Genomic DNA, 26,007 nt, shown 5'->3' on the forward strand with positions numbered 1-26,007 from the left:
AATGTTCAACATTTCGTGGTTAGTTATTATTGCACATACAGATATGTTTAAACCGTCAAAATTTAAGGGAAATTAAAAAGCTTATCAAGTAACTACATCTGAATTTTCATACTGTTTCTCCGTAAAGAGACCTAGCCAGACAATCAGTGTGTGTCTTTTGGAGCAAAAATTAATATAAGACCGGGTCTTATGTGACCCGGTCTTATATAAGACCCGGTCTTACATTACAGTAAAATAAGACCAGGTCTTATATTAATTTTTGCTCCAAAAGACGCCTTAGAGCTGATTGTCCGGTTAGGTCTTCTTTTCGGGCAAACATGGTGTGTTCATAATGTTGTTTTTAATGTGCACTCACCAGAACATTAGTGATTCATTTTTTCTGTTGTCTTTTTTTTTCCCCTGCCCCCTCTCCCCCTCCCCGCTGCCCCGTTTTTTTAAGCCATTGTTTCTCAGTCCAGTTGTAGGGCACAGCTCCCCGGCCCATGCTGGTATTATGAGCCTTGCGCTCCCCCCGGCTGAGGCAGTTGGTCACTGGTCATTGGTCGGCCACTCACAGCAGCTCACAGCAGCTCTTGTTGGCTGCTGGCTGCTCACACCAACTGCCAGCCACTCACGCAGACTGTGGGCCACACGCCAGTTCCCAGCCACTTGTGGCTGCTGGCCACTCACCATTAGTGATTCTATTATCTTTTGATACATATGGTGCTTTGGCCATCATTGGTCAAAAGAGATTTATGAGTCATTTATTCCTGGGATTTACTCATCTCAGCTCCTTTTAAATTCTTTCCCTTTCTGTTCCACTACTCCTAGTATGAGATTTAAGAAAAGTAATGTATTAGTTCCTTCCTTCCTCCTACTTTGGTCACTTAACTCTCGGCCCTTTCTCAAGAAATGACCTAACCTTGCTTTGTCTTTTCCACAATCTGTTACACAGTTCTAGTGTGTTGTTTAAAAAGTAGTAGAGGAATTAACAGAGGACCCAAGGATACTCACAAACTGAAAAACCTAAAAGCACTAAAATATCTACTCATGCGCAAAATGGTTTTAATTGAATAGGAAAAAAATAAAAGCCAGACAAAGCTGAAATGGTTGTTGAATGTGAGGATGGATGGATGTAGCACCCTCCTTTTCCAGTTATCTGATAAGCTGATTCCCATTGTCACCTGGAGGTAGGAACACAAACATGGGTCCATCCAGCCAAAGTACAGATAGTTGCTAGATAGTTACTGGAGCACAGGAATCAGTCTGCTTAAGGTCTAGAACAGCCAACACTATCTGTTCTTTTAAGGCTCCATGGAGTTAAAAAGAGCTGACAGGATATGAGATTAAGCTGGATGAGAGAAAGGAATCCTGTTTAGAGGTATCTGGAAGACTGGACAAATTTATTGAAGCTTGCTAAGCAAAACTACAGTATATTAGATTGGATGTCAGAATTGTATCTGTGGCTGCTATAGCTGACATGCTTAGTTTGGGCCAGAGTGGGAAGCGCAGGAGGCACAAAGGAGAAGCTAGGAAATAAGGAGAAGGTCAAGAGCTAGTTCAGTGGGGGATCTTCCCGTAACGGTACTGGAAATGGCAGAGCCCAACTGTCTCTAGAATCAGAATTGTGGACTGGCTGCTCAGAGAACTACCCAACTCAGGAGTCGACACACATAGTACTTTTAAGATCTGAATTAACTTATCAACAATAAGCTGCGATTTCACACAAAATCCAAATTTCCACCATCTTTTGCTCACGTGGAAGATCTGGCACTGATTGACGAGGTTTGAGGGAGGGGCACTGGTGCTCCAGCCCACGCGTTCCCTCCCACTCCCTGCTGTCTCACACCTGCTTCACTGCCATTTATGTTACTGACCAGGCCCATCTGTGCTGAAAATTTATACTATTTTGTGCAAAAGTGGGGCAAAGCAAAGCATTTAATCACTATTTCCATGAGAAAATTTATTCTGAGCTCCAAATAGTCAGATTATAAATAAAATTTAAAAAGCAAGCTGTTTTTCCTTAGCCATTCCAAGGATCTTCTTTGCAGATTCTTTGAAGAATGTCACATTTCCTTCCCTCACCATGTCCTATTTAGTTTGGCTCAAAGTTCTAGACAATATCACATAGCTTATATGGCTTGCCACACTGCTTTCTGTATCCTCCTTAAACGTTTTGGATCTGAGTCTGTTTTAAGTTATGGCTTTTTCTATTAATAAATGATTCACAAAGTTTTTCAATGTGAGTTGGTAGACATCTTTTTTTGGTTTTATTTCCTTTGCGTTTAAATTCCACGGCTGTATTTAAATCCACTTGGTAAAGGGAAAAAGAGCTATGAAGTGTCTTGTCTGCATTTTATTCCCTATTAGTTAAAGGTGTTACTTTGTGAGAGGCTTTCATTTTCATGTATTTCTTTTTCTGGATTTTTTAACTGAATCATTATTTATTAAGCATTTTACACACACAGACACACACACACACACACGCACACACCACATTTCAGGTTTTAAAATGGGTTTCAACAACTTGTTCTTAAATAAATTGCCAAACCAACCTAAAATTGGATTTAAGACCTAAATTTAGGCCTTTCTATTTTAAAATGTTAAAAATAAAACAAAACAACCCAAGAAAACCATTACACTTCAGTATGTGTTTTTCTGGCCACAGAAAACATGTTCCAGCAGATGGGGCTAGAAATCTCTGTATGATTCTTGTTTTAGAGTACACTCTGATGGAACACTTTTCTTAAAAGAGAGTTTATCTTCATTCACATTCTATTATCGAAGAATGTTAGTACATTACAGCAATGTTGCTTCTAAATTACTAAGGGAAAAATGCATATTTATCCTGTTTTGCACAGATTGTAGGTGCAAGTTATTAAACACGATACACTTTACATTACTAGTATGATGCTTTAGCTTTTAAGCTTTTTGACCACAACCCACGGTGAGAAATCCTTTCATATACACAGCACATATATACACATGTGCACACACACCAGTAACTGACACAAAGCTTCCCAAAACAATATTTACCTTTATCATGAATAATGCATTCTGATACCTTCTATTTCATTAAAAAAAAAAAAAAAAAAAAAAAAAGATTAACAACCCACTAGTTAAATTTACAGTACACTGTGGTGTTTGTCTGAAAACCACCTCTGGGCATTCCAGCACTCTCCCTCTTATGCCAGGCCCCATGCTGCCCAGAGCAGTCAGTGGTGCTTAGGCTCTGGCTTCCTTCTCCTCAAAGACAGGACACACCAACTAGTAGCACTATTGCTACCATGATTAATTCTGAGCCAATGGGATGGGGGTTGAGTATGTCAGTAGGTTTTGACCTTTGCCAACGAGACCAGGCAGAATTGATTCCAATATAGAGGTGATTAACCTCAACTCGTCAATTCCAAGAGCATGCTGTGTGGCAGGAGAGGGCAGCTCAGGGACACACGTGGGGAACGAGACAAAGCACGCCTGCTTCCGGTACGGAGTAGAGTCCCTTGCTGTCCCAGTTCAGAGGGTGCAGAAAGGGCTACAGCACCACAAAGCATTCACCAGGCCCACGAGCCCATGTGGAGATGGAGGGGCCCTCCATTTGGGGCAGATAAAAGCCTGTCTTCACCCCATGGAGAGTACCTACTGACATCTTGACTGTGTTCACCTATGGAAAGTAAAATCACCAAAAAATAGTTCCAAAATTATATTACCTCAGATCACTTTAGAAATGCTTTCAGAAATGTAAAATTTTCTATCATTTTCCGTGCTTTCAGAGAGACAACATTACTGTTTCTGTTTTTGCACAACTCCAACTGAAGTCACCTCTATTATGTTACATAATCTCTTCTAGATAAGGACCCAGGACTCTTAGCTCTCGTAAGACATTTTTACATTTTTTTCCCCCCATTAGACCACAGAAATACACAACTCAGGAGGATTTCCTCCTTTCTTTAATCATTGGGCTTCTCAGAACTAAACGTTCAGCTAAATGAATAATTCATACCAGGTACTTGGTAACATTTATTTCTCTGTTTATGTCAATTGTTTGCTCTATTGTAAATGTAATGCTTTTATCATCTCATTTGAAACTATGTTAAATTTTGAAAATCTACTTCAAATCCTTTCCTGGAAGCAGAAAAGAAAATCCTACAGAAATAAAAAGTGGAGTTTAGGAAAATTGCTTCAATGTCTAATGAAAGCCCAGAGAAATAATGCCTCTTTAATAGTTTACAACCGACAACTACAAAAAAGTGACATCTCTGACCTTATCCGCATCTTCATAAGAAACCTGATTATAATCTGTCCTGCTAGATATAACAAAAGAAAAAAAAAGGAGTTGATCTTCTTTTTTGTATCTGCCATGAATTTAGGTTTTTGTACTTAATTTCATTTCTGTCACTTAGATTCTGAATTTCCCGGACTATCACAAAGCTAAACAATATAATCAAAAGTCAGGTGCTAGGAAGAAGAAACTGAGAGCAGTACATGTGAAACTCTTTCATCCTTCATATCTGGGTTCAGAGAAACCATACAAGAATTCAGACAAAACTAGAATCCAAAATAAAAATCATCAATCAACTCCTAACTTCATAACCTGAGGATGACTGGTGAAGGTCTGTACACCTTTTCAAAGGTCAGCTACACAGTGGGGGGGTGGGGTGGGGAAGCACACAACCAAATGAAATATGCTCAGGGTCTATTCCTTGGAATCCAGATTTTCTTTCAGAAAGGCACATTTTCTGTTTTCTTATAGATCAAGTTTTAAATATGATCTATCAAGTTTTAAATATTGATCAAGGCCTGATCAAGTTTTAAATATTCTATATTCCTACTTTTAAACTACAGACATAAATCCCTTTGCTTCTTTTCCATCCCTTCTAACTTAATAAACATTTATTAAGTATAAGGCACAGTTCTAGGTATTATTATGCAAGATACGAAGGTAACAAATAATTTGACCCCGACCCTAAATATTTATCATACAGAAGGGAAAGGTGATGATAGCTGAGATATTCCCACAAACCTTTTAATAGTGAATAAAAATACCCCCTTCAACCTTCAAAGGATAGAAAAGCAAAACCTCCTCGCTGCCTTTTGATCCCACCATGCCCTGTCATTTCACTACCTCATGCCATGCAGTCACCATGCTCACCTGTCTGCAGATAACGAAAAATTATTTTTTAATTTAGTAAAAGAATTTCTAGTTTTTTTTTAATAGGTGTTTTTACAGTACCATTGCTAGACTACATAGTAGCCTTCGTTTTCAAAGAAGACCAATAACAAACCCTTTCACAAACTGTCATTTTTACATTTAATAGCCTATATTTTGTCTTTATCTGTATCACTAATTCTCAAAATTAAGATTTTGATTCCCTGTTACTATAACAAGTTTTACTAATAGGCTTCAAAGATCTTGGAAAAAATGCTTCGCTGGTCACCAGTTCTCGTCCACTCGCAGTAAGGCTATGCTGCAGTGCACTCAAGAGAGAGATTATTGTGAAACAGAAGCGCCACCACCACACGTTTTTACCTCATTCACAGACAGAACGGGAAGGTTGGTCCTGGATGGCTGCCTGGTCCTCGAGGCTTTTAGTGATCTCTTGATCTGTGGAAAGTCTTGTTTAGAAACAAACGTTTCTGGTGATGTGGATGAGTAGTGCCTCTCTAATATTTTTATAAACCACTTAGAACCTAATAGATTTGGTTTGTGAGTCACTTTCCGGTGAGTACCCAAAGACTTCCGGGTTGGAAGACATGCTTTTTCATCTTGGCAATACGCAGTGTTTATTGTATAGAATATGCTTGTATTTGATGGGTTCTGGTTCATTTCCAGAATCTGGGGCTTATTCAAACCGCCAACTGATGTACCAGGAAAGAACAAATCCAAGTTTGGGTCTCTTGTCTGGGTGCCACGTGTTGTACTCTCCTTAAGTGGCTTTACTGTTTGATGAACGAATTTTTGGCCGTGACATGCTTTTGATAAAACACAGTGAGATCCGGCCAGGGCTCTGAGAAGTCTGGCTGACATCACCACATCCCAAGCTAAAAGAAAAAAAATTCAAAGTTCAAGGTTTTTTAAAAATGTGTTTATATATATGTATATGTTTTCCTAGGTAATACACATATTTCTAGGATAATGTTTTTTATTCATTTATTTATTTTTATTTATTTTTTATTTTTAATTTATTGGCATGACAATTGTTAGTAAAATTACATAGATTTCAGGTGTAAAATTCTGTATTACATCATCTATAAATCCCATTAAATACACATATTTCTGTAACAAGTTTACAAAACAGATACATCTTAACCTAAGTCTAGTAAAAAAAAAAAGTTAAAAAAAAGTAAATACAAGTATTTCCACCACTTTTCCTTAGTCAACCTTTGTCTTTCTTTCTGGAATGTCACAACATTATAAAGCTATTGACACGACAAGGACCTTAAAAAAGAAAAATAGAGCGATGGGATCTCTTCATTTACTTCCTTAGCATACCATCTATTTAAAAAATCTGTACTTATAAATTCTTCAAAATGTATTCATCCTTTACAATAAGCTAGGGCCAGGGACACTCCCATGAAAGGACAGGGTGCCCTGCCATCAAGGCGCCCATGGGCTCCTGGGGCAGACAGGCATTTTCAACTGCTCACTGTAACTCAGCGGAAAAGGTACTAAGCCCTACCAAGATCGTACAAGGAAACACATGAGGAGCTTGCGTAATTCTACATGAGGAGTCAGGAAAAGCTCCCAGAAAGATTTAAGCTGCTACTTAAAGGGGAAGGTGCTTTTCAGGTTGAGGGTCGGCATGGCCGATGGGGTGTGGGATATCATAGATACACACACACTCCAGACAAAAGAAACACATCATGTATGTAAGTAATTGCCTCCTTTATTTATAGTATATTTGTTCTTTAAAAGGAAGCCTGTCATAGGCAATTAATGACAATAATTCTTTTAAGAAAATAACATGTTAGGAGCTGGGGATACAGGCATGAGTTAATGATCTCTGCATTCACAGTTCTAGCAGGGAAAACAGACAGAAAAATGTGATTAAGTACTAAATCAGAGGTATGTACAAATTGTTGTTGGGCCCAGGGAAGGGAGCATCTGGGGGCAGGGGGGTGGATGGGACATATTCACAGAGGTGACATTTGAACTGGGTCTCAAAAGGGCAGGGGCAGAGGGATCAGCAAGTCAAACACCCCAGGTACACAGTATTATTTATCTGACAAACAAGGTGCAACTTTAGGAGGAGCAGGAGTAAGTTGCCTAAGAGCTCAGAACTGAAAAGGAGCCAGTAGCTAGATCGTAAGTGATCCACAGGCAGGGGAGGCCAGAACTTTCCAATGCAAGACTCCCATGGTCAAATGTATGGTTAAGAAACTTGTCTTTGGTTACGATATAGATGAGGAGATGAGAGAGACCGAGATACTGCTGACTGAGAACTTTCTACCCACCAAGAGCTCTGCGTCACCTCACAATAATCCTAGGAGGCATTTTACAGGTCAGGAAACTGAGGCTTAGAGATGCAGAGATGTAAGTAAGATCCAGGCTTTTTCAATGCCGAAGACAACACGGGCAACCACCGCACTGTATCACCTCCCTTCAGAAGGAAGAGGATGAGCGACAGCAGTAGCTACGAGGCAGAACCTGCAGCTGTCAAAATATCTCCAGAAGTTGCAATTCCGTGTTTAGGTCTACTAGTCCAATGAGTTATTACAGTTTACCTTTACTCAGTACTATCCCCTGCCAGTTGAACCATTGGGTTTTGAAGAATCTTATAACAAAATCATAGAACTCTGTATACCCAGACCTGGATTCTTTCATCCTCTCCTAGGAAATTCTTACCTCCAAACTCTAAAGACGGCCTTCAGACCGAGGCTGCGTGAAGTCCCAGGGCAGAGAAAGTTAAAAGTGACAGGACAGGACAAGGAAAGTAAAAGCTACAGGACAAACAAGAAGTGTGTTTTCTATCCTTGCTCAGAAAGACAGATGTGTAGCATTTAAGAGGTCCAACACAAAAAAAGATACTTAGGCTTTGTGAAAAACTTGAACACATCTCAGGAAAGTGAAATTTTAATTGTACACAAATTGACGGATAACAAGTACACTCAATTTTCAATTCCCCTAACAACTTTATGTAACGTTGTAGCACTGAATTCACATGCTCCCTGTTATCCTTGTTGCAATTCTCGATGGTTTCTAAACCCATGCAGATCAGTGGAGGGCATGAGTCTTCCACTGGCCCCCAAGTTCCCTGACGTAGCTTGCCCTCCATCCTTCCTCAGCCCCTCACTCCCAGGCTCATGTGCTCCGAGCTGTATGTAGCCACGAGGCACGTGTGGCTATTGAGCACTTGAAATGTGGTTCAATAAAATAAGAAAACCTTTTTCTTGTATGTTGTATTTTATACTAAATACGAAAAAGTAAACTATCTCAATGATTTTTACATTGGTTATTTGTTGAAATGTTTTTAGACATATTGGGATAAAGTAAATGAAAATTAATTTCATCCATTTATTTTCACTTTGAAAGCTTCTAGAAAACCTGTTCCATAGGCGGCTTGCGTTGTACTTCTACTGGACAGCGCTGCTTTAGACCTTGTCATTACCAGTACTGCAACCTCACAGTCTCCATCTCAAACACCCTCCTCTCCAGATACGACCTTTCAAGTTCACTTCTTCTATCACCCAATCCCAGCAATTCTTCAAATCCAACAGGACCTCCAGTTCAACAATCCAATCACCTTTCCCTCGGTCCCCACTTCACTTCCTCCACACCCAGTTTATACTCTGGTCAACCATTGTAACCTCTCTCTCCCACACACCTCAAATCCTTTGCACCCTCTCTCTTCCACATATCCACATGACATAACCTCAATCGGAATTAAACATAACTCACCTCCTTTGTGCCTATAGTCCCGCAGCTGAACGTAGCTGGAGACAAACAACCAACCATCCCACCTGGTCTTACTTTAAAATCATGACCACTCACTTCAGGTGGGCCTTTCATGCTGCTCACCAATGTTGACTATGTTTCCTACCATCCTCTACTTTCCTCTCTCTCCTCAGACCTTCAATGCCTCCTCTTCCATTTTCACTCTCAATAATGACCTTCTTTCCTTTTGGGTTCGCAAAGCAGTCAGAGAACTTCCACAAGTTCTCTGCCATAAACCACCTGCCCACTTATTTATTGCTTCTGTGCCCATATACTTTGTTTTCCCTTCTGCCGCCACAAGGTGGGTTGCCCCTGGCTCCATCCAGAACCAGGTCCTCCATCTGCACACTAAATGTCATCCCTTCCTGCCTCCGGAAAGGATGATTAAGCTCTTCTCCCCTCCTTCTTCCATGCTATTTGTTTTTCCCTCTTTACTGGTGTGGGGACAGAGCCAGAGTGCAGTTTCCAGGCTCTCACCTTCTTGTGGAAAGGTGCTCACTCGGGTAGTAAATGGCCATCAACTGTGATTGGGTGGCCATCAGCTGTAACCAGTGAGCCATTGGCCACTAATATAACTTCTGTGGCTACGCTAGCAGAAAATGGGTGGCTGAGCTAGCAAGTGCAGATTGCAGTTAGCAAGTGAGGTGGGTTGGCAGAGAGAAGTGGACGGCAGGTTGCGGATCGTGTGGCTCCTGCTTCCTGTGTCTCCAACCCAGCTGCCAGCAAGAATATAGTGGTATGATTCCCCTACCTGTGGCTCTGTGGGTGTTCCTTTTTGGCCTCACCATGTCCTGTGTTCTTATGCGGGTAGCGGAACCAGAGACCCTGCATGACATCCTGCATTACAACTGGAAAATTCCTATTAGCATACAACTATGCTTTAATTTCTCCCATCTCGTAAAAACAGCTGTTCTGACTTCATCTTCCCTACCATATATATTACACCTTTTCTCTGAGCTCCCTTCCATTTAGAGGACTTTTACTTACTGTCTCCAATGCCACTTCTCTGATTTTTCTCAAACCTGCTCTGATCAGGCTTTCATCCCTAGCACTTTACCAAAACCCACATGTCAAGGCCACTGACGAACTCCACATTTCTAAGTCCAGTGGTCACTTCTCAGTCTTCGTTTTACCTGACTTATCAGCAACATCTGACCGTTGATCACCCCACCCTCCTGGAAGCACCTTCTTCCTTTGGCTTCTATGAGACCACACTGGCCACTCATTTACCATACTGGTTGCACCTTCAGACTCTGTCGTTGGTTTCTCCTCCCCTCAAGAATGCAATGAGCCAAGGCTCAGGATTTGGGCCACTTCTCTATTTTCAGCTCTTGGTGGTCTCACCTAACCTCCTGGATTTGGATACCATCTACACGTTAATGAATGTCAAATATTTATCTCAAAACCACTCTCATTCGCTCAAAAACTCAGCTCCTGAGCTCTTTCTACAAATCCTACTCTTCCCATGGTCTCCCCCATTCATGAAATAGCAATTATGTCCTTATCTTTGCTAAAGCCAAAAACCTGGAGTCCACCTTGACTCTTCATTCTCCACACCCAATCTGTCAGCAAATCCCATTAGCTTTCTTCGGATGAGTTCTCACCACCAACACTGCTACCACCCTGGTCCAAGTTGCTATCTTTCCCCAACGTACTGTAATAGCCCCTATTTACTCTCCCTGCTTCTGTGCACTGCCTCCTACAGATTCTTCTCAACACAGCAACCAACGTGATCCTTTGAAAACTTAAGTCGGATCACTTCTTTCCTTTGTACACAATTTGAAATGGCCTTATTTCACTTGAAATAAAAGCCAAAGATCTTAAAAATGGCATGTGTGGCCCTGCATTCTCTGGCCCTTTATCACCACTCTAACATCTCCTACAGTTCCTTCCCTTGCTCATTTTGCTCCAGTTGCTCTGACCTCTGGATCTTTGCACTTACTGTTCCTTACGCTCTCCTCCCAGGTATCTGCAAGCCTCATTCCCTCACCTTCAGACCTTTGCTCCAACGTCTCCTACCCAGTGAAGTCTTTCCCAGCCACTTCAATGAAAATACACGACCAGCACCCACTCTCCTCCTCCCCTTCATACTTCCCCACTGCATTTAACATCACTTGCATAACTTCTATTTTTAATTTATTAATTCATACAACAAATATGAATTGAGTTCTTATGTGGTAGACACTCTACTTGCTGAAAATACAGGAAAATAAAATAGATACAAGCCCTATATTTGACCCTTCCATCATATTGGTATGACAATTAACATGGTAAATCAGCAAAATACTGGGGATGCCAAAAAAATGTATACACATGACTTGTATTCATCTTTTGTTATTGGTATATATTATAATTTTAATAGTTTTTTTCCTCTTAAAATGTGTGTATATATTTTTGGCACCCTCTGTATATATTAAACTGTGACAATGCTAACGCAAAAAAAAAAAAAACAAACAGAAAAGGAACCGATAGATGTGTCTCTCCCCTGTAGAATGTAATCCTGAAGGCTGAGATTTGTCTTTTGTTCATGCTGTGTCTCCTGTGGCCACAGTGCCCAGCACAGTAGGTATTCAACTTACATTTTTTGAATAAAATGCAAAGTAGCTACCAAGTTCTTGGGCACATCTTCTATAAGAAAATGGTATGAAATGGGCAACGATTCAGTGGATAAGTAGCGTTAATCTTTGGGAGCATACCTTCCAATTCCTAAAGCTTAAAGTTATTTTATTTATCTTTGCAGTTACCGCTATACACTGGCTCAAAAAAAGGTTCAGTAAGTGTTTGTGGATTGAGTGTTTTTTTACTCCCAGCTAAACAGACCACAGATCAGTTAGAGGCAGGGGTCCATAGCGGTACCGGTGAAGCCTGTGACGCCAGAGGTCCGCGGCGGCCGGGAGCAAAGGCGGGGGACCGCTGTGCAGGACCACACAAGCTGCTAGGGAAAGGCAATGCACTAACCTCTCCGCAGGAAGAGAAGAGGCACGCGCCAAGAACGCAGGCTTCCGCCGCCTGGCTGCAGGGAACACAGTCGCAGCCGTACCCTCCCGCTTCCCGCAGCCAGCCCGTCACTGCACTTGCGCCCCTCCCAGCGCCCGGCACTGCGCAGGCGCACAGAACTCTAGGCCTGGGGCGTGCGAGCCTCCCTGTTCACGTGACTACCCCACCACGTGACCCTCATCGCTGCGACCTTTTCCGCTCCCTGGGCTCTGGGACCTCCCGGTCCCTCCTTCCGCCTTCCGCTCGCTTCCTTATTCCGCTTCTCTCGTTGCCACCCCCCGCCCCCTGCTGTCCCCGCCTTCCTCCCCGGAAGATCTCCGTGTCTTCGAGCCGGCCATTGTTTGTCCCTTCTGCGGGTAACAAATAAAGTTTTTTTTATTCAAAAGCATTTTTTTAAACCCACTTCTCTCCCTTTCACAGCTCCTCCTCCGCGCCGGCGCCGCCTCTCTTCCTGCGGCGCGTGAGATCCAAGCGTTGGCGCGGAGAACGCGGAAAGCGATGGCGGGGCCTCCGGCATTTCTCTCGGGCCGGGATGTAGGGTGCGTGTCGCTTTCCTCGCCCAGTCCCTCCGCTAGTTTTCCTCCTCTCCACTTTTGCGGAAAGCCGGGCCTCGCCGGGGAGACGAGCGGGAAAGCCGCGGCGGGCTTGAGGGCGCCCGCTCCCCGGCGGTTGTGAGTTCAGTCCCGCCGCAGGGCACCGCTTCCCCGGGGGCGCTTGCTCGGTGCCGCCAGCTCGCGTGGAGGCGGGGGGCGAGGCGGCCCCGCGGCCTGAGTCCGCTCGCTGTGGCCGCTCTCCCGGCTCCAGACTCGGATCTGCTCCGCAGCATCTTCCTTGGCGGTGATTCGTGGCCCCTTCCCTGACTGCACGGGAACGGATTTTCAACCCCAGCAGAAATTCTGCACTTACCTCACCTCTCTCCATAGTGTTCACTCAGGCATTTTAATTGGTTTATATTAATTTGTATTGGGCAGTTCACTTGTCTTGAAAGTGATTCAGTATTTTTATTTTTATTTTTTTTTACTCCCGCAGACTGCCTTGAGGCTTTGTTACCCCGTCTGCTGCCTTTCAGGGTGTTGCAGAGCACGGCTTTATAATGTTTTAGTACACGCACTTTTGGGGGTTTAAAATTCTTTGTAATAGTTAAGAATCTCAGATCTATAGAGAAGTGTTTCTTCCAAATGCTGATCAGATTAATTCATAATCCCACTATAAATTGTAAAATGCCTGTAGCGTTTTGTTTCTAGGCGTCATTTCACAGATTCTACGTAAAGTTGTAGACCACGGTAAGCAAAATATACCGGGGCTGCCAAAAAAATGTGTACACATGATGTATATTCATCTTTTGTCTGTATGTATTGAATATTACAATTTCAATACCGTTTTTTCCTTCCTTAAAATAAGGATGCATTTTTTGGCACGCTCTCTATATATTCAATTTATATGAATTTTCTCTATATATTCATTTATATAAATTGAATGGCCAAATTTATATTTGAGATATGACCTTACTCCAAAATACTGCAAAACACAAGGACGCTTAGAAGAAAGTGATCTTACTGGGGGTAGGTTGAGGCCAGAGAGAAGTACTGGGTACCAGTGGCCCAAGATTTAAGTAGGTCCTCAGGGTCATGGGCATATGGGGAGTGTTTGCTTACTTAAAGTTTGAGCTGAAGGCACTCGCCTCACCTTAGTGCTGACATGAGTGGAACCTCACTCCCACAGGCCTCTGAGGAAATTTATCAACTGGAAAAATAATAATACATACTTTCCAATTAAGTAGAATCTTCAAAGGACTGACTTTGTTTCTGCTGCCTTGGAAAATTCAAGTGTCAATTCATTTAATGTTGCTTCTCTTCCTCCAAGAATATAATAGTGATTTTTAAAGTAAAATTCTGATCAAAGTAGTTACTACACATTAAAACCTAATCACTGTTTAGGTTATTCAAAGCACCGCAGAATCAGAAAGTGTTTTTGCAGTGTTTTTCTAGCTTTATAGTTTTATAGCTATCATTTGAGGAAACCTCCTAAAGGAATACTCGGGTATGTCCAGTATTTAAAAAGTTGCAATAAGATATTTTGAGTTTTTAGAAGTGTGATGATCCCAAGTTAAAGTTAGAATAAGTGATTGGGGAGAGGTAGTGTCAAAATTGTGTCAACTTGCTTCGTTTTCACTTTGTCTCTGGTGAGCTGAAGATATAAATGCATTGATCAGCTAAGTTCTGCTATTTAAAAACTGCACAGAATTTCACCACTGACTAAAGTCTTTTTAGAAGTGAATCAAGTATTTGAAAAAACTAGTTACAGATAAAATGATGTGTAAAATTTGGGTTTTGTATGTCTAAAATCAAGGCTATCTTTAATTTTTTTTATGTGAGTATATTCAAGTTTTTCTTATCTCCAGCTTTCTCTGACACTTCTAGAAAGTCTGCTTTGCTGTTGGGAGCATGAGGTAGTAACTTGCCTTGATTTTGTTTGGGGAGAAAACAGGATGGAAGGAGTCATTGTGCCAGGTAGACAAGGCAGCAGGAAAAGCTTTTGAAAAGAATAAAATTGGCTAAGAGAGAGAAAAGAAAGAAGCAAATTCATAAATGTTTTTCATTCTTTACGTTTCTCCAGCACCTTAGAGTCAGTCTTCCAGGCAGTTTTACATCCATTGCCTCATTCACCTGTCTAACTAGGTGAAATCACTTAGTAAGTAACTGACCTGGGAGGAGAGCCTGTTTGATTTTTAGGGTAATTCTTTTTCTGTCCTATCACATTGTTAAATGAGTTTGTGATGAAGGAAAATAAAAGGAATAGAATGGGACAGATAAGAATGATTAAACAGACTCCAGGGGAGAATCTGGGATTAGAGGCACAAAGACAGCTTAACTTCAACAATATACCAGAGAAGTTCTCATATTTTCTTACATCTTAATATAGCAGCCAGGCAACGCTGGCTTTCCTTATAATAGTTGTATGAAAAGGAATTTTAATTTAGGTGAGGTGATCCAGAAACTGAAAGATGACCAATTTCCTAATATTAATGCTACTAAGTAATAATATACTATGCACGTGACTATCTTTTCCAGATCGTTTGCATATCTTACAATTAAAGACAGAATACCACAGATCTTAACCAAGGCTATTGATACATTACATCGACATAAAAGTGAATTTTTTGAGAAACATGGAGAGGTAAGAAATGTGTTTTTTGTTAACTCTTTAACAGAAACAGTAAGCAGTTTTCCCTCTGTGATGAAGGTCATTCCACCTGAAGATGATGAAAGGACTCTAGTTTGTAAGATGAAACTTGAAAAAAAAAAGGCAGAATAGATAAGGCAGGATAATGTTGATATGAGATCTGTGTGCGTGCTTTGATTTGCAACATAAGAATTCTAAACTTCGATGTTTATAATAGTTTGTGAAGACATACAATGTGATTTTGGAATATAGTATTTTTTTCCTTCTCAAGTTTAGGTACATAAAAATGTGTCATCCTAGAGGAATTATTCATCTATATATATTTATGTATAAATTATATAAAATTATATATAGATTATTCACATATACATGTAAATATTTCATATTCCTGCAGAAAGGCATGGAAGCTGAAAAGAAAGCTATTTCTCTTCTTTCTAAATTACGAAATGAAACGCAAACAGATAAGCCAATTATCCCTTTGGTTGAGAAGTTTGCTGATACGGACATATGGAATCAGTACCTAGAATATCAACAGAGTCTTTTAAATGAAAGTGACGGAAAACCAAGGTGGTTCTACTCACCATGGTTGTTTGTAGAATGCTACATGTATCGTAGAATTCATGAAGCAGTTATCCAGAGGTAAGTATATAACCACCAAATAAATGCTTAGATAATTTATGGTTTGAAATTATAAAATGATAAATTAAAAAATAAAAACCGGTGGAAACTTGAATTTACTTCAGCAGATTTTAATAGCACTGTTGGGCATTTCTGCAAATGTTATCGCTCTAATAGATTCTTCGCCATTATAATCCACTTGCCTAGAGCAGACATAAGATTAAATATCTAAAGTAGGAACTAATTTAAAATTCTTATATAGACTTACTTTTCTGCTAGAGTAAAACAAATTGTACTGATTGAGCAAAAAATATTAATTTGAAATAATTATATAAAAAAATCAATATAGGACAAAGTAGCGTATGATTTTGTTTATTAAAATAGATAATATGTCAATTAATTTGGTATAAGGAATTAACAGAACAGTGAATGACTGCATTGTTTTATGCACTATCTTAACCTTCAGTCCTTTTAATGGGTAGATTAAAAAAAGACTGAAAGTTAAACATATCTTCTGAATAACTTTTATAAGTTTGTACTAATTTAATTTTTCCTAAAAAAAATTCTACTATAGAACAGATTTATAGAGCAGAAGGAAATGTAATGTGGATCATTCTTTTAGCTCTCAGATTACAAAAATACAAGTTTGCGGAATAAGAAGAATCCTTTGGTATCTGTTCCTAAACATAGCATAGGATAATTTAAAGCAATCGATCCAACCAGCACTAATAGTGGGAAAAAAATTGGGGGAAATGTGCATAAATTTGAGTCTGTTCATTAGCTTTTTCTCTTTTAATCTTTATAAATTATTTTTTTTTAAATCACAATTTGTTGTTTTTGCTGAATAAGTATGTTTTAGGACTTTTGCTCTAAAAGCAGTATACATTATGTATTAAAAATCTAGTACGCTGCCTGGCACACAGAAGGCACCCAAGCAAAAGACCATAGCTGGTACTAGTCTGTAGTATAGCTCCCATGTACTGAATACCAGGCATGTTCCAGTTACTTGGAACTCAGAGAAGTATGGGTATTATTTTGGTTTCCATTTTTCAGTTGAGGAAACTGAGGTTCAAAGAGGTTAATGATTTGTTGATGACTAGTAAACGGGAGAGCGAGTATTTGAGCCTAGTCTGTGTAAATTAGATTAGAGCCCTCATCAACTATCTTTTCCCGAGTGGTAGATTTGGATGTCTGTCAGGAACTAAGGTTAGTCTGAAATTCTGGGTGATAGTTTCATATTAATAATTTTGGAACCTATCTGTGCTACTAGCCAAAGCTGCTGAATTGTGGAAAGTCTGGGTAGCACCCGGAAAAGGTTTGGTGGAGTTCGGAAGTTAGAAAGGGAAAAGGAATGCTGTTTCTGACTTTGATTTTAGAGGTGGATCTGATACAGAGAATAAAAAACATCTAGGGCAGAAATTCACAAACCTGGCCACACATTTAGAACCCAGTTGGGGAGGTTTGCTTGTTTGTTTTCTTACATGCAGATTTCAAAATTATTGTATTAAAAGAAATGCTATGGTTTAATTTGTCTGTGTTGGGGTTTGGGCATCAGTTTTTCTTTTCACACCTTGGGGATTCTGGCCAGCCTAAGTTGATATCCTTTGGTATGGGAACAGCTTATTAAAAGGGGTAGAGGCAAAATTTCGCTCTAAGTTCCAGGAACGAGAATATTAGTTAGTCATGGATACAGAACTCTACTAAGGTAATCTCTGTGACAGATATTTGAAGGTCTGGGGCTTTGTATTATATTGTACCAGAACTCAGATTTTAGGTCAGTGTAAGAAAGAACTGATATGTAGGTGATGTATTACAGAGTTGTACACTTGAAACCTAGTAACTTTACTAACCGTCGTCACCCCAATGAACATTAATTAAAAAAAAGGAAAGAAAGAACTGTTGTCCTACAGCAGAACTAGCACAGAAGTAAGTTTCAGATGTCTGTAGTTTGTCAGTGTTCCTTGTTTCTGTGTCTGTGACAGTTCCAAAGTGACCAAAGAAGGATTTAAAAAAATTTTTATAGGATCTCAAAGCACACATTAGCTCTAAGGCATGTTTATGTTGATTTTGCTAAAGTGCAATGTACAGCGGGACAGTGCACGTATATTAAGTGTTCAGCAGTCTTTACTGGAACAACTTGTGTCCCTAGTGCCAAGGGCAGGAGGCAGACTCTTACGAGGACCCCGGAAGCACCCCCTGGGTCCTCCTCCAGTCACTAATGTTGCAGAATCCAAGACCGGAAAGAACCCAAGCGGCACTCAGAGAGTTAGGAGAGTCAACTTTATTACGCTGGTGGGCTCAGCGGGATCCTTCCCAAAGACTGAGCCCCTAGCAAGGTTTTGAGCAGGTTTTTATGGATTGGGACTTCCTTCAGTCGGGGAAGGGGCAGGTGTCACCTGGTGATTGGCTCGGGGTGTGGCTTGGAGGGGGTTATGTGGAAGTGGGCTGGGGCTTAGGCTAGGGACCTCTCTCTCCGCTCTGGCCGCCATTTTAGGTCAGTTCCACGTGGCAGGGAACCATTTTAAGGTCAGTTTCCCCATCACTACCATCACTGCGTCTCAATGATAACCGCGGTCCTGATCAGTGTTTTGCCTGTTTTAAAACTTCATTTAAATGAAATTATATGGGCTATAGTTTTGTGTCTGACTTCTTTCACTCAGCATTATGTTGGTGAGATTCATCCATCTTGTTTGCATTATAATTGTAAATAATTTTTACTGCTGCACAAATATTGCATTTTATGAGTATATCACACTGTTTACCTAGCCTGTTGTCGGTAGATATTTGAGTAGTTTCCAGTTTGGGGTTATCCTGAAGAGTGCTGCTACAAACATTCAAACACGTGTGTTTGGTGAACATACATGTGTATTTGTTTCTGCTGGGTGTGCACCTAAGAATGAACCACTGGCTTATAGCATATGCACATATACAGCGTTAGTAGATTGTAAAATTGCAAATATTTTAAAATCAGAAGTCATATATAGTTATGTGCGTTTACTCTCTTAAATACAAGAAATAAGCTCATTCTTAATATGAGGTGTGACTTTAAACTAATGAATGATTTGTTAATAAAACACTAGAACAAAGGTCGGCAAACTTTTCCTCTAAAGGGCCAGATAGTGAATATTTTAGGCTGTGTGTGTGGGGGGCACATGGTCTTAGTTGAAGGTACTCAGCCCTGTCATTGTAGTGCAAAAGCAGCCCTAGACGGCCCGTAAATGAATGAGCATGGCTGTGTTCCAATAAAACTTCATTTATGGATACTGAAAATTTAATTTCATGTGTCACAAAATATTATTTTGATTGTTTCCAACCATTCAAAAATGTAAACACCATTCTTAGCTTGCAGGTCATATAAAACAAGTGGCAGGCCAGATTGGGTCTGCAAGCGGTAGATTGCTGACCCTACACTTGAACCTGTGCTGCTAAATAATTTTTATCCTTTTAAGTCACCTTGAGAGACTAATTAATGTCAGCAATGCTGCCATTGCTAAAAACACCTCTTAATTCTTTGGAACTTCTTTCAAAGCCAGTTTAAAGCCTCAAAAAGAGTATTAGTCTCATTATTTTTTAGTCACTCCTCATTTTTGACCAAAAATGTTTCTCCATTTGATTTACACACCCCATTCTACTGAAATGACTCTGAGTGACTTTTGGCTGTTTCCAAAAAGAAATTAACACCAAAGGAGGAAGATACGCTATCACTGACAAGGACGTTTGATAATGTGCCACAGGTACTGAAGAAAATTCCAAAAGAGGAATTCCAAAAGTACTTTGAGCAATGGCAGCATCCTTGGAATAAGGGTGTAGCTCCCAAGGTGACTGACTGGAAGGAGGCAGCAATCAGTTGGATGTATAAATGCTGGTATGTTTTTGTTTTTTAATCAGTCCCATTAACTCAGTCATACGATTTTTACCCTCAGGATAACCCATGGAAAAAGCAGCTAATTTAGAAGATCAGATGTCCTGAATGTCTTTTATATTTGATTCTGTAAAGGCTATTATGTTAGTAATTATACCTTCTCAGTTATATTTTCTTTAGGCCAGTATCAATATTATTTGAGATCTCATTGGACAGCATGAAGATATTGCCATGACACATACATCACCGTTGGTCAGAGTCAACTTGGGAGTAGAAGTTGCCAAAACACAAACAAACAAAAAAACTACACATAAACGATCAAAATTTGTCATTATAATAAAATTTGCATTAGTATTGTCTGATTTATCTCAAGTAGTCATTGGGTTCCCATAATACCTGTGTTTGATTGTATTTATGATTACTATTCAAATACTCTGTTTACATCCATGTTTGTTACTTGAAACCCTGCCACATTGAGCACACCAAAAAAAGTTAAACCAAAGCAATTATCTTGAAATTTTGTTTTTCTTAATCCTTTTGCCCTGAAAACCCTACTGGGTAAATAATTATGGATATAGTCACTAATTATGTAGTACTTCCAATAAATGATTAGGGAACTTTGACAATTAATTAAAATGAATTCGGGGAATTTATTTTTGTGTAATTTGATTTGTGTACTTTGATTATTTTTGTATAATTCAATCTATGTTATAGCTAGTCTATTACTAGTAGTTTTTGAGACTGAGTGCTATTGTTACCTTTCATTAAAGACTGTAATTACCCAAATATTTTTTAAAAAGCTACAGAATTACATAAATATTTCACTTATATTTTTCTCATACCTTAGTCCACCAATCGATGACTTTGATGTATTTAGAGAATCAAAAGAACAAAACTTCTTTGAGTCACAGCAAGCTGTCATTGCCTTATGTACTCACCTGCAAGAGTTGATGAAAACGACTGAAGATCTAGATGAAAATCGGCTAAAAAATGAGTTTTTTAAACTTCTTCAGGTAAATGTGATAATCTCCTGAGTGTATTTATTTATTTTAAACAGTTGAAAAATAAAGTGGTACACGTTCAACAACAAAGCATGTATATACAGTGTCATTTTAGTTATAATCTTTTTTTTTAAATCATTTTAGTAATAGCGTTATTCAAAAGATAAAAATCCATTTAATCTCCGAAAATGGGTTTTGAAATCTCTTCTGCTCCACCTGGAGGTGATTGTAGAGGCACAGGATTTTAGTAGCTTCATAGCTTCTGTTGTTCTTGAGAGAATACTTGACAGTCGCGGCCCAGCCTGACTTGGGCATGAATGCCGGCTTTGTCACTTATTTGTGGTTGGATCTGAGGCAAGTTGCTTAATTTCTCTGAGCTTCATCTGTTGTCATCTGTTAAATACGGATGATATTGTACACTTCATAATTTGATGTAAGGATTAAACTGGACTCATTCTTGTGAGTGTTGAGCATGGAGCCTGGAACACAGGCGCTGCTGTCATCATCAGGTGGAAACACTCGGCAATCAGCGACCTGTTTAATATGGTTTTATGACATGTTTTCATCTATATTATATTAAGTTTAGTTTTCAACTCTCATTCAAAATGTCCTGAGATTTATAGTACTAGATTCGGAACTATTTGAAAATGTATAGTTTTACACAGGAGTATCCCCAGCCCTCACTTCCAGAAAGAGTTGTTAGAAAGTGTTATGAAGAGCAGTGTTATGAAAGTGTTATGAAATTAAGCAGGGAAGGGGAACAGGGAATGGCTGCAGTGTTAAGTGGGGCTGCCAGGCAAGGGTGGGAGACTTGGGGAAAGACCAGAAGCAGGAGAAGGAGTGGGTCACATGCATATCTGTGGTGGAGCATCTCTGCTGAGGCCCTTGGGTGTGGGAGATTGGGGGTAAGGGGGGATTCTGTAGGAAATGAGAGGGGCAAGAGGGTCTGGAAGGGCCACAGAAGGCCTCGTAAGAAAGGTAAGTCTTGGGTTTGATTCCCAAAATGAAATGGGAATCTATTAGAGAGTTTGGATCAAAGGAGTGATTAAATGACTTATTTCAAGGATTACTTTTGAGAACAGACTGAAGGGGCGCAAAGGTAGAAGCCGGAGATCTGTTATTAAAATGACTCAGATGAAGGGTGAGTGGACCACGCTGGTAGGGGTTAGGTGTCATCAGATTCTGGATATACTGTGAAAGTAGAGGCTCCAGAATGTGCGGACAGGTTGTGGGACGTGACAAAATCCTGGTGAAACTTTTAGGGCAAGCAGAGTAAGCTGAGTGATGAAAAGGGACAGGCCTATTTTGAGTTTGGAAGAAAAGTTGTCAGGGTATTGTTAATAAATAAACCTAGTTATCTTTTCTCTCTCTGAACTTCCTTTCTGCTTAGTTTAGAGTTAAGGAAAGAAAGAGGTCAGCAGGTTACTCTTTACCACTAGTTAGCGCACTCTTTCATGGAATAGTCGTTTGAATGTGTTCTTTGTCCTATAAGTATAATGTGAAGGAGAACTACTGACCTAGTTTCTGCCGTCTAATTTGGCCAGCTACCCCAAACTGCCACTCTGTTCCCCAATAAGTCGGCCAAGGTTGTGCTCATGACGACCAGCAGGTTCGCTTCCTGCGAGGAGCCGGAAGCTGCTGCTTATGTTTGCAGAGAATACTGATCCGTTTTTAAAAGCCTTAGGACTCTGCCACTGTCCACACGAATGTTTCAGAGTCTACTCTGTCAGACACTGTTCTCGATGCCGGGCGTACGATGGTGAGAAAAACAGACCAATGCCTTGCTGTCATAGACCTTGCAATCTTGAGGGAATATAGATAAATAGGGCACAACTCAGTATAGAATTAATCACAGGCTGGGAGATGGTGTGAAGGAAAAGTACAGGAAACCAGCAGAGACCCTGACCTTAGTTGGCGAGGGCCGTCATCTGCACCATTCTGTGTTTCTGCATCAGACTTGGACTAATTCTTTTTTAAAAATCTACTCACTTATCTTTCTTTTTAAAATAATTTTCTTGGTTGAAATACGCATTTTCCTCTTATTTTGAAACACAAGAGTAGAGTTTGTTTTGGCTCATATTGATAGAGTACTTCTGTATGCCAGTTACTGGGCACATTAGTTACACCCATTATGTCAATTCTCACAATAACTCTGAGGTAAGTACTATTATTATCTCGTTTTTCAGTTGTGTAACCTGAGTCTTAGAGATCACATGCGATTTACCAAAGGTCATTAACTGGAAATGCTGGGATTTGAACCCAGGTCTGTCTGACTCCAGAGCTGGCACTTTTAAATACGTAATTTTAGTTATAGCTAAAACAAACAAAAAAAACTAGGACTGTATACCATTTCCTGCAAAATAACCTTGCATATTATTTCAATTTAAAGTAGAACAATAGATTATTAGAATTGGAAGGGTATTTAGATATCACCTTGTCCAATTTCTTCATTTTTACAATTGAGAGAACTAAATCCCAGAGAGGTTGGATATAGTAAAAGAAATAGAGCAGTTAAGGAGGACAGGGGTTGCTAGGAGGAAAACAGGAACTTTAATTTTTCTCTTGACTCTGGATTATAAAGTAAACATTGTAGCTTCTTTTTACAGCATCAAATCGTTCTCATATCTGCAAGATGCAAAAACTTATTCTGATTAAATATAAGTCATTAAAATCATTCAAACCAGTTTAAAGTTCATTACATACTGACCAATGAAAAGTTTTATTGTTTTACTTTTTTATACAGCATCATGTAAACAGTCTTTGCATTATTAGACAAAGTATCAAAATTTGATGAACATTTTAAGAGTTTTGTAGAAATGATTATGAATACTTTTAGCAACCCCTCCCCCCACATCCTACATTATAGTTTTTGTTGGTTATTCAAAACATGGGTAAACATTTGGTACTTTTTCTTTTTCAGATTTCACTGTGGGGAAATAAGTGTGATCTGTCTCTATCAGGTGGGGAAAGCAGTTCTCAGAAGACCGATATAATAGATTCTCTGGAAGACCTAAAACCTTTCATTTTAGTGAATGACATGGAACACCTTTGGTCGTTGCTTAGCCATTGCAAGAAAACAAAAGAAAAAGCATCTACTATTAGGGTGGATATTGTTTTAGATAATTCTGGGTTTGAACTTGTTACCGATTTAACACTAGCTGACTTCTTATTGTCTTCTAAACTGGCTACTGAGATCCATTTTTATGGAAAAACTATTCCATGGTTTGTTTCTGATACCACTATACATGATTTTAACTGGTTAATTACACAAGTGAAACATTCTAATCACAAGTGGGTGTCCAAGTGTGGGGCTGACTGGGAGAACTATATTAAAATGGGCAGATGGGTTTACCATGATCATATATTTTGGACGCTTCCTCATGAATTCTGTGCCATGTCTCAGGTTGCCCCTGACTTATATGCTGAACTACAAAAGGCAAATTTAATTCTATTCAAGGGCGATTTGAATTACAGGAAGTTAACAGGTGACAGAAAATGGGAGTTTACTGTTCCTTTTCATCAGGCTTTGACCGGTTTCCATCCTGCCCCTCTCTGCAGTATCCGAACACTAAAAGCTGAGGTTCAGGTTGGTCTGCAGCCCGGGCAAGGCGAACAGCTCACAGCTTCTGAGCCCAACTGGCTGACCGCTGGGAAATACGGAATATTTCAGTTTGACGGTCCACTTTGACTTGCTTTAGGAACTCTAATTTGTGTAGAAAGATTGGGCAGGCAATTTTCAGCCGCAGAAAAGCGGTGTGTGAATTTAGTCACTTCACTGATCTGCGTCAGCTCTGGGAAGCTTGGCTTCTCAGTGCTGTTACATACGCTCTGGATGCCTTTTCCTTTGAACATTTTGCCCCACTACTTTGGAGGTGGATGGATTCAGCTAATTACAGATCTTTACATTTATGTTGGAACCAACCTTAGTAACTTATTTCAAGTTAAATGCATAATTTCAAGTGGTTTCATGAGCTTATTTTTAATAGGGCAGAAAAGCAAAATATAAGTGAATTCTGCTTTTAAAGTTCACATTTTAAAATCCTGTGCTGCATGGTATTTCATATTCTAGGAAGCATGGAATTTTATTTAACTTGATTTTGGGCTCTAGAAATAAAGGCTCTGTGAAAGTATACATCTTAAATATGCTTTGTAAAGAGAGGCATTGTTACAGCTGTGATATTTGAACACATGAAAGTAAAACTTACCTCAAGTTAATTCCAAATTTTGTTCTTAAATTTTATTTCATTTCAATAGCCTGTTTTATTTGCATGCATTTGTATTTTGATTGACTTGTGGAATGGATGGTAGGAAACACAAAACTGAACAGAATGAAAGAAATGGTATTTGAAGAAAAATATATTATCTTTTACATCCTATTTATGATCTCTGTAATTTTAACACAAGTGTTTTAAATGAACATATTTTTAGATTGTTCTTCAGTTTAAAGTACTTTAGAAAAGGTTCTTATGCATTGAATTTGGAGTACTACCAATGAGTTGACTAATTTTTTTAAATATTCTTACTCATTTATTAGTGATCACCAAATAGTAAAAACAGTAAGTTACTGGTCAATTTGTTTTGAAACTAAAATTGGAAATAAACCTGGAAATGTTTTCTTGCACTAAAATAATAAAGTGAATTGTACTGAAAGTCACATTGGTTTTATTTTCCAATGGGAGAAAGTCAAGAAAGGAAGATTTAAAATGAGGTGTATATAATGAAAAAACTCATAATGCATATAATAGATGTTGCTAAAGCAGTTCTTAAATTAGGTCACTTATATGAAGTTACGGCATATATCTTCGTTAAGTGTTTAAAAAATTTGTTTTGTAAAATGTTTATATAAAACTGCACATTTTGAATTTACTCTTCTTTACATGTGTTCCCGTTTTAAATATTAAGTTACTTAAATACTGAGCATATTCGCATTACTTGTAGACACTTGACCTAAGTTAGAACATAATTGTATATTTGTATTGACTTCACAGCCACAGTGTCAGCTCTAGGATAATATATTCCATTTCCCAAAGCACTGCAATTTTTTCTCTTTTTACCATGTTCTATTAAGAACATGAAAGGAGGACGTATGAGGAAGTAGTTCACCCCTCCTACAAGAAAGAGAGCAACAAGAAAGGTGGCACTGTGGAAGAGGAAGTCAAAGTGGCATTTTAAAAAACGCTTAGCTGGAGGGAGGGCCCGCCTGTTGTTTCACCAGCTGATTTTTTTTAAACCAACTTTTTGGAACTATGACTCACGTGCAATTCATCCGTTTAACGTGTACACTATTTTAGTACATTCACAGGTTATGCAGCCATTACCAAAATCTAATTTCAGAGCATTTACATCACTACGCATTAAGTCATCCTCCATTCCCCTCTCAGGACTTGGCAACTGGTAATCTACATTTTGTCTCTGGATTTGCCTATTTGGACATT

General features: G+C 39.4%; 2 protein-coding genes across 4 annotated transcripts in view; one reads left to right on the top strand and one right to left on the bottom strand.

The window, feature by feature from the left end:
• The window catches only part of RMND1 (required for meiotic nuclear division 1 homolog), a 37,769-nt gene extending 25,742 nt beyond the window's left edge, over positions 1-12,027 (bottom strand). The window contains exons 1-2 of one of the 2 annotated variants that reach the window (XM_019735436.2): positions 11,870-12,027; positions 5,507-6,018 (exon numbers count right to left, since the gene is read on the bottom strand). In XM_019735436.2, coding sequence (XP_019590995.2) covers positions 5,507-6,004 — 498 coding nt within the window. In that variant the 5' untranslated portion in view covers positions 6,005-6,018; positions 11,870-12,027. The remainder of the gene's footprint in view (positions 1-5,506; positions 6,019-11,869) is intronic. The other variant, XM_074333709.1, reaches the window with a different exon arrangement.
• A 240-nt stretch (positions 12,028-12,267) lies between these two features.
• On the top strand, positions 12,268-25,222 carry ARMT1 (acidic residue methyltransferase 1). Of its 2 annotated transcripts, none has more exons than XM_019735437.2 (5): positions 12,268-12,447; positions 14,980-15,085; positions 15,486-15,730; positions 20,419-20,584; positions 23,493-25,222. In XM_019735437.2, exons 1-5 carry the CDS (start codon positions 12,407-12,409, stop codon positions 24,258-24,260), a joined length of 1,326 nt encoding a protein of 441 aa, XP_019590996.2. In that variant the 5' UTR covers positions 12,268-12,406; the 3' UTR covers positions 24,261-25,222. The 2 variants fall into 2 exon arrangements, with proteins under 2 accessions (XP_019590996.2, XP_019590997.2); XM_019735438.2 differs by lacking the exon at positions 12,268-12,447 and adding an exon at positions 12,458-13,191.
• The last annotated feature ends 785 nt before the right edge of the window (positions 25,223-26,007 follow it).

Source organism: Rhinolophus sinicus, linkage group LG05 (assembly GCF_036562045.2).
Source record: "Rhinolophus sinicus isolate RSC01 linkage group LG05, ASM3656204v1, whole genome shotgun sequence".
Classification (NCBI taxonomy): Eukaryota; Metazoa; Chordata; class Mammalia; order Chiroptera; family Rhinolophidae; genus Rhinolophus; species Rhinolophus sinicus.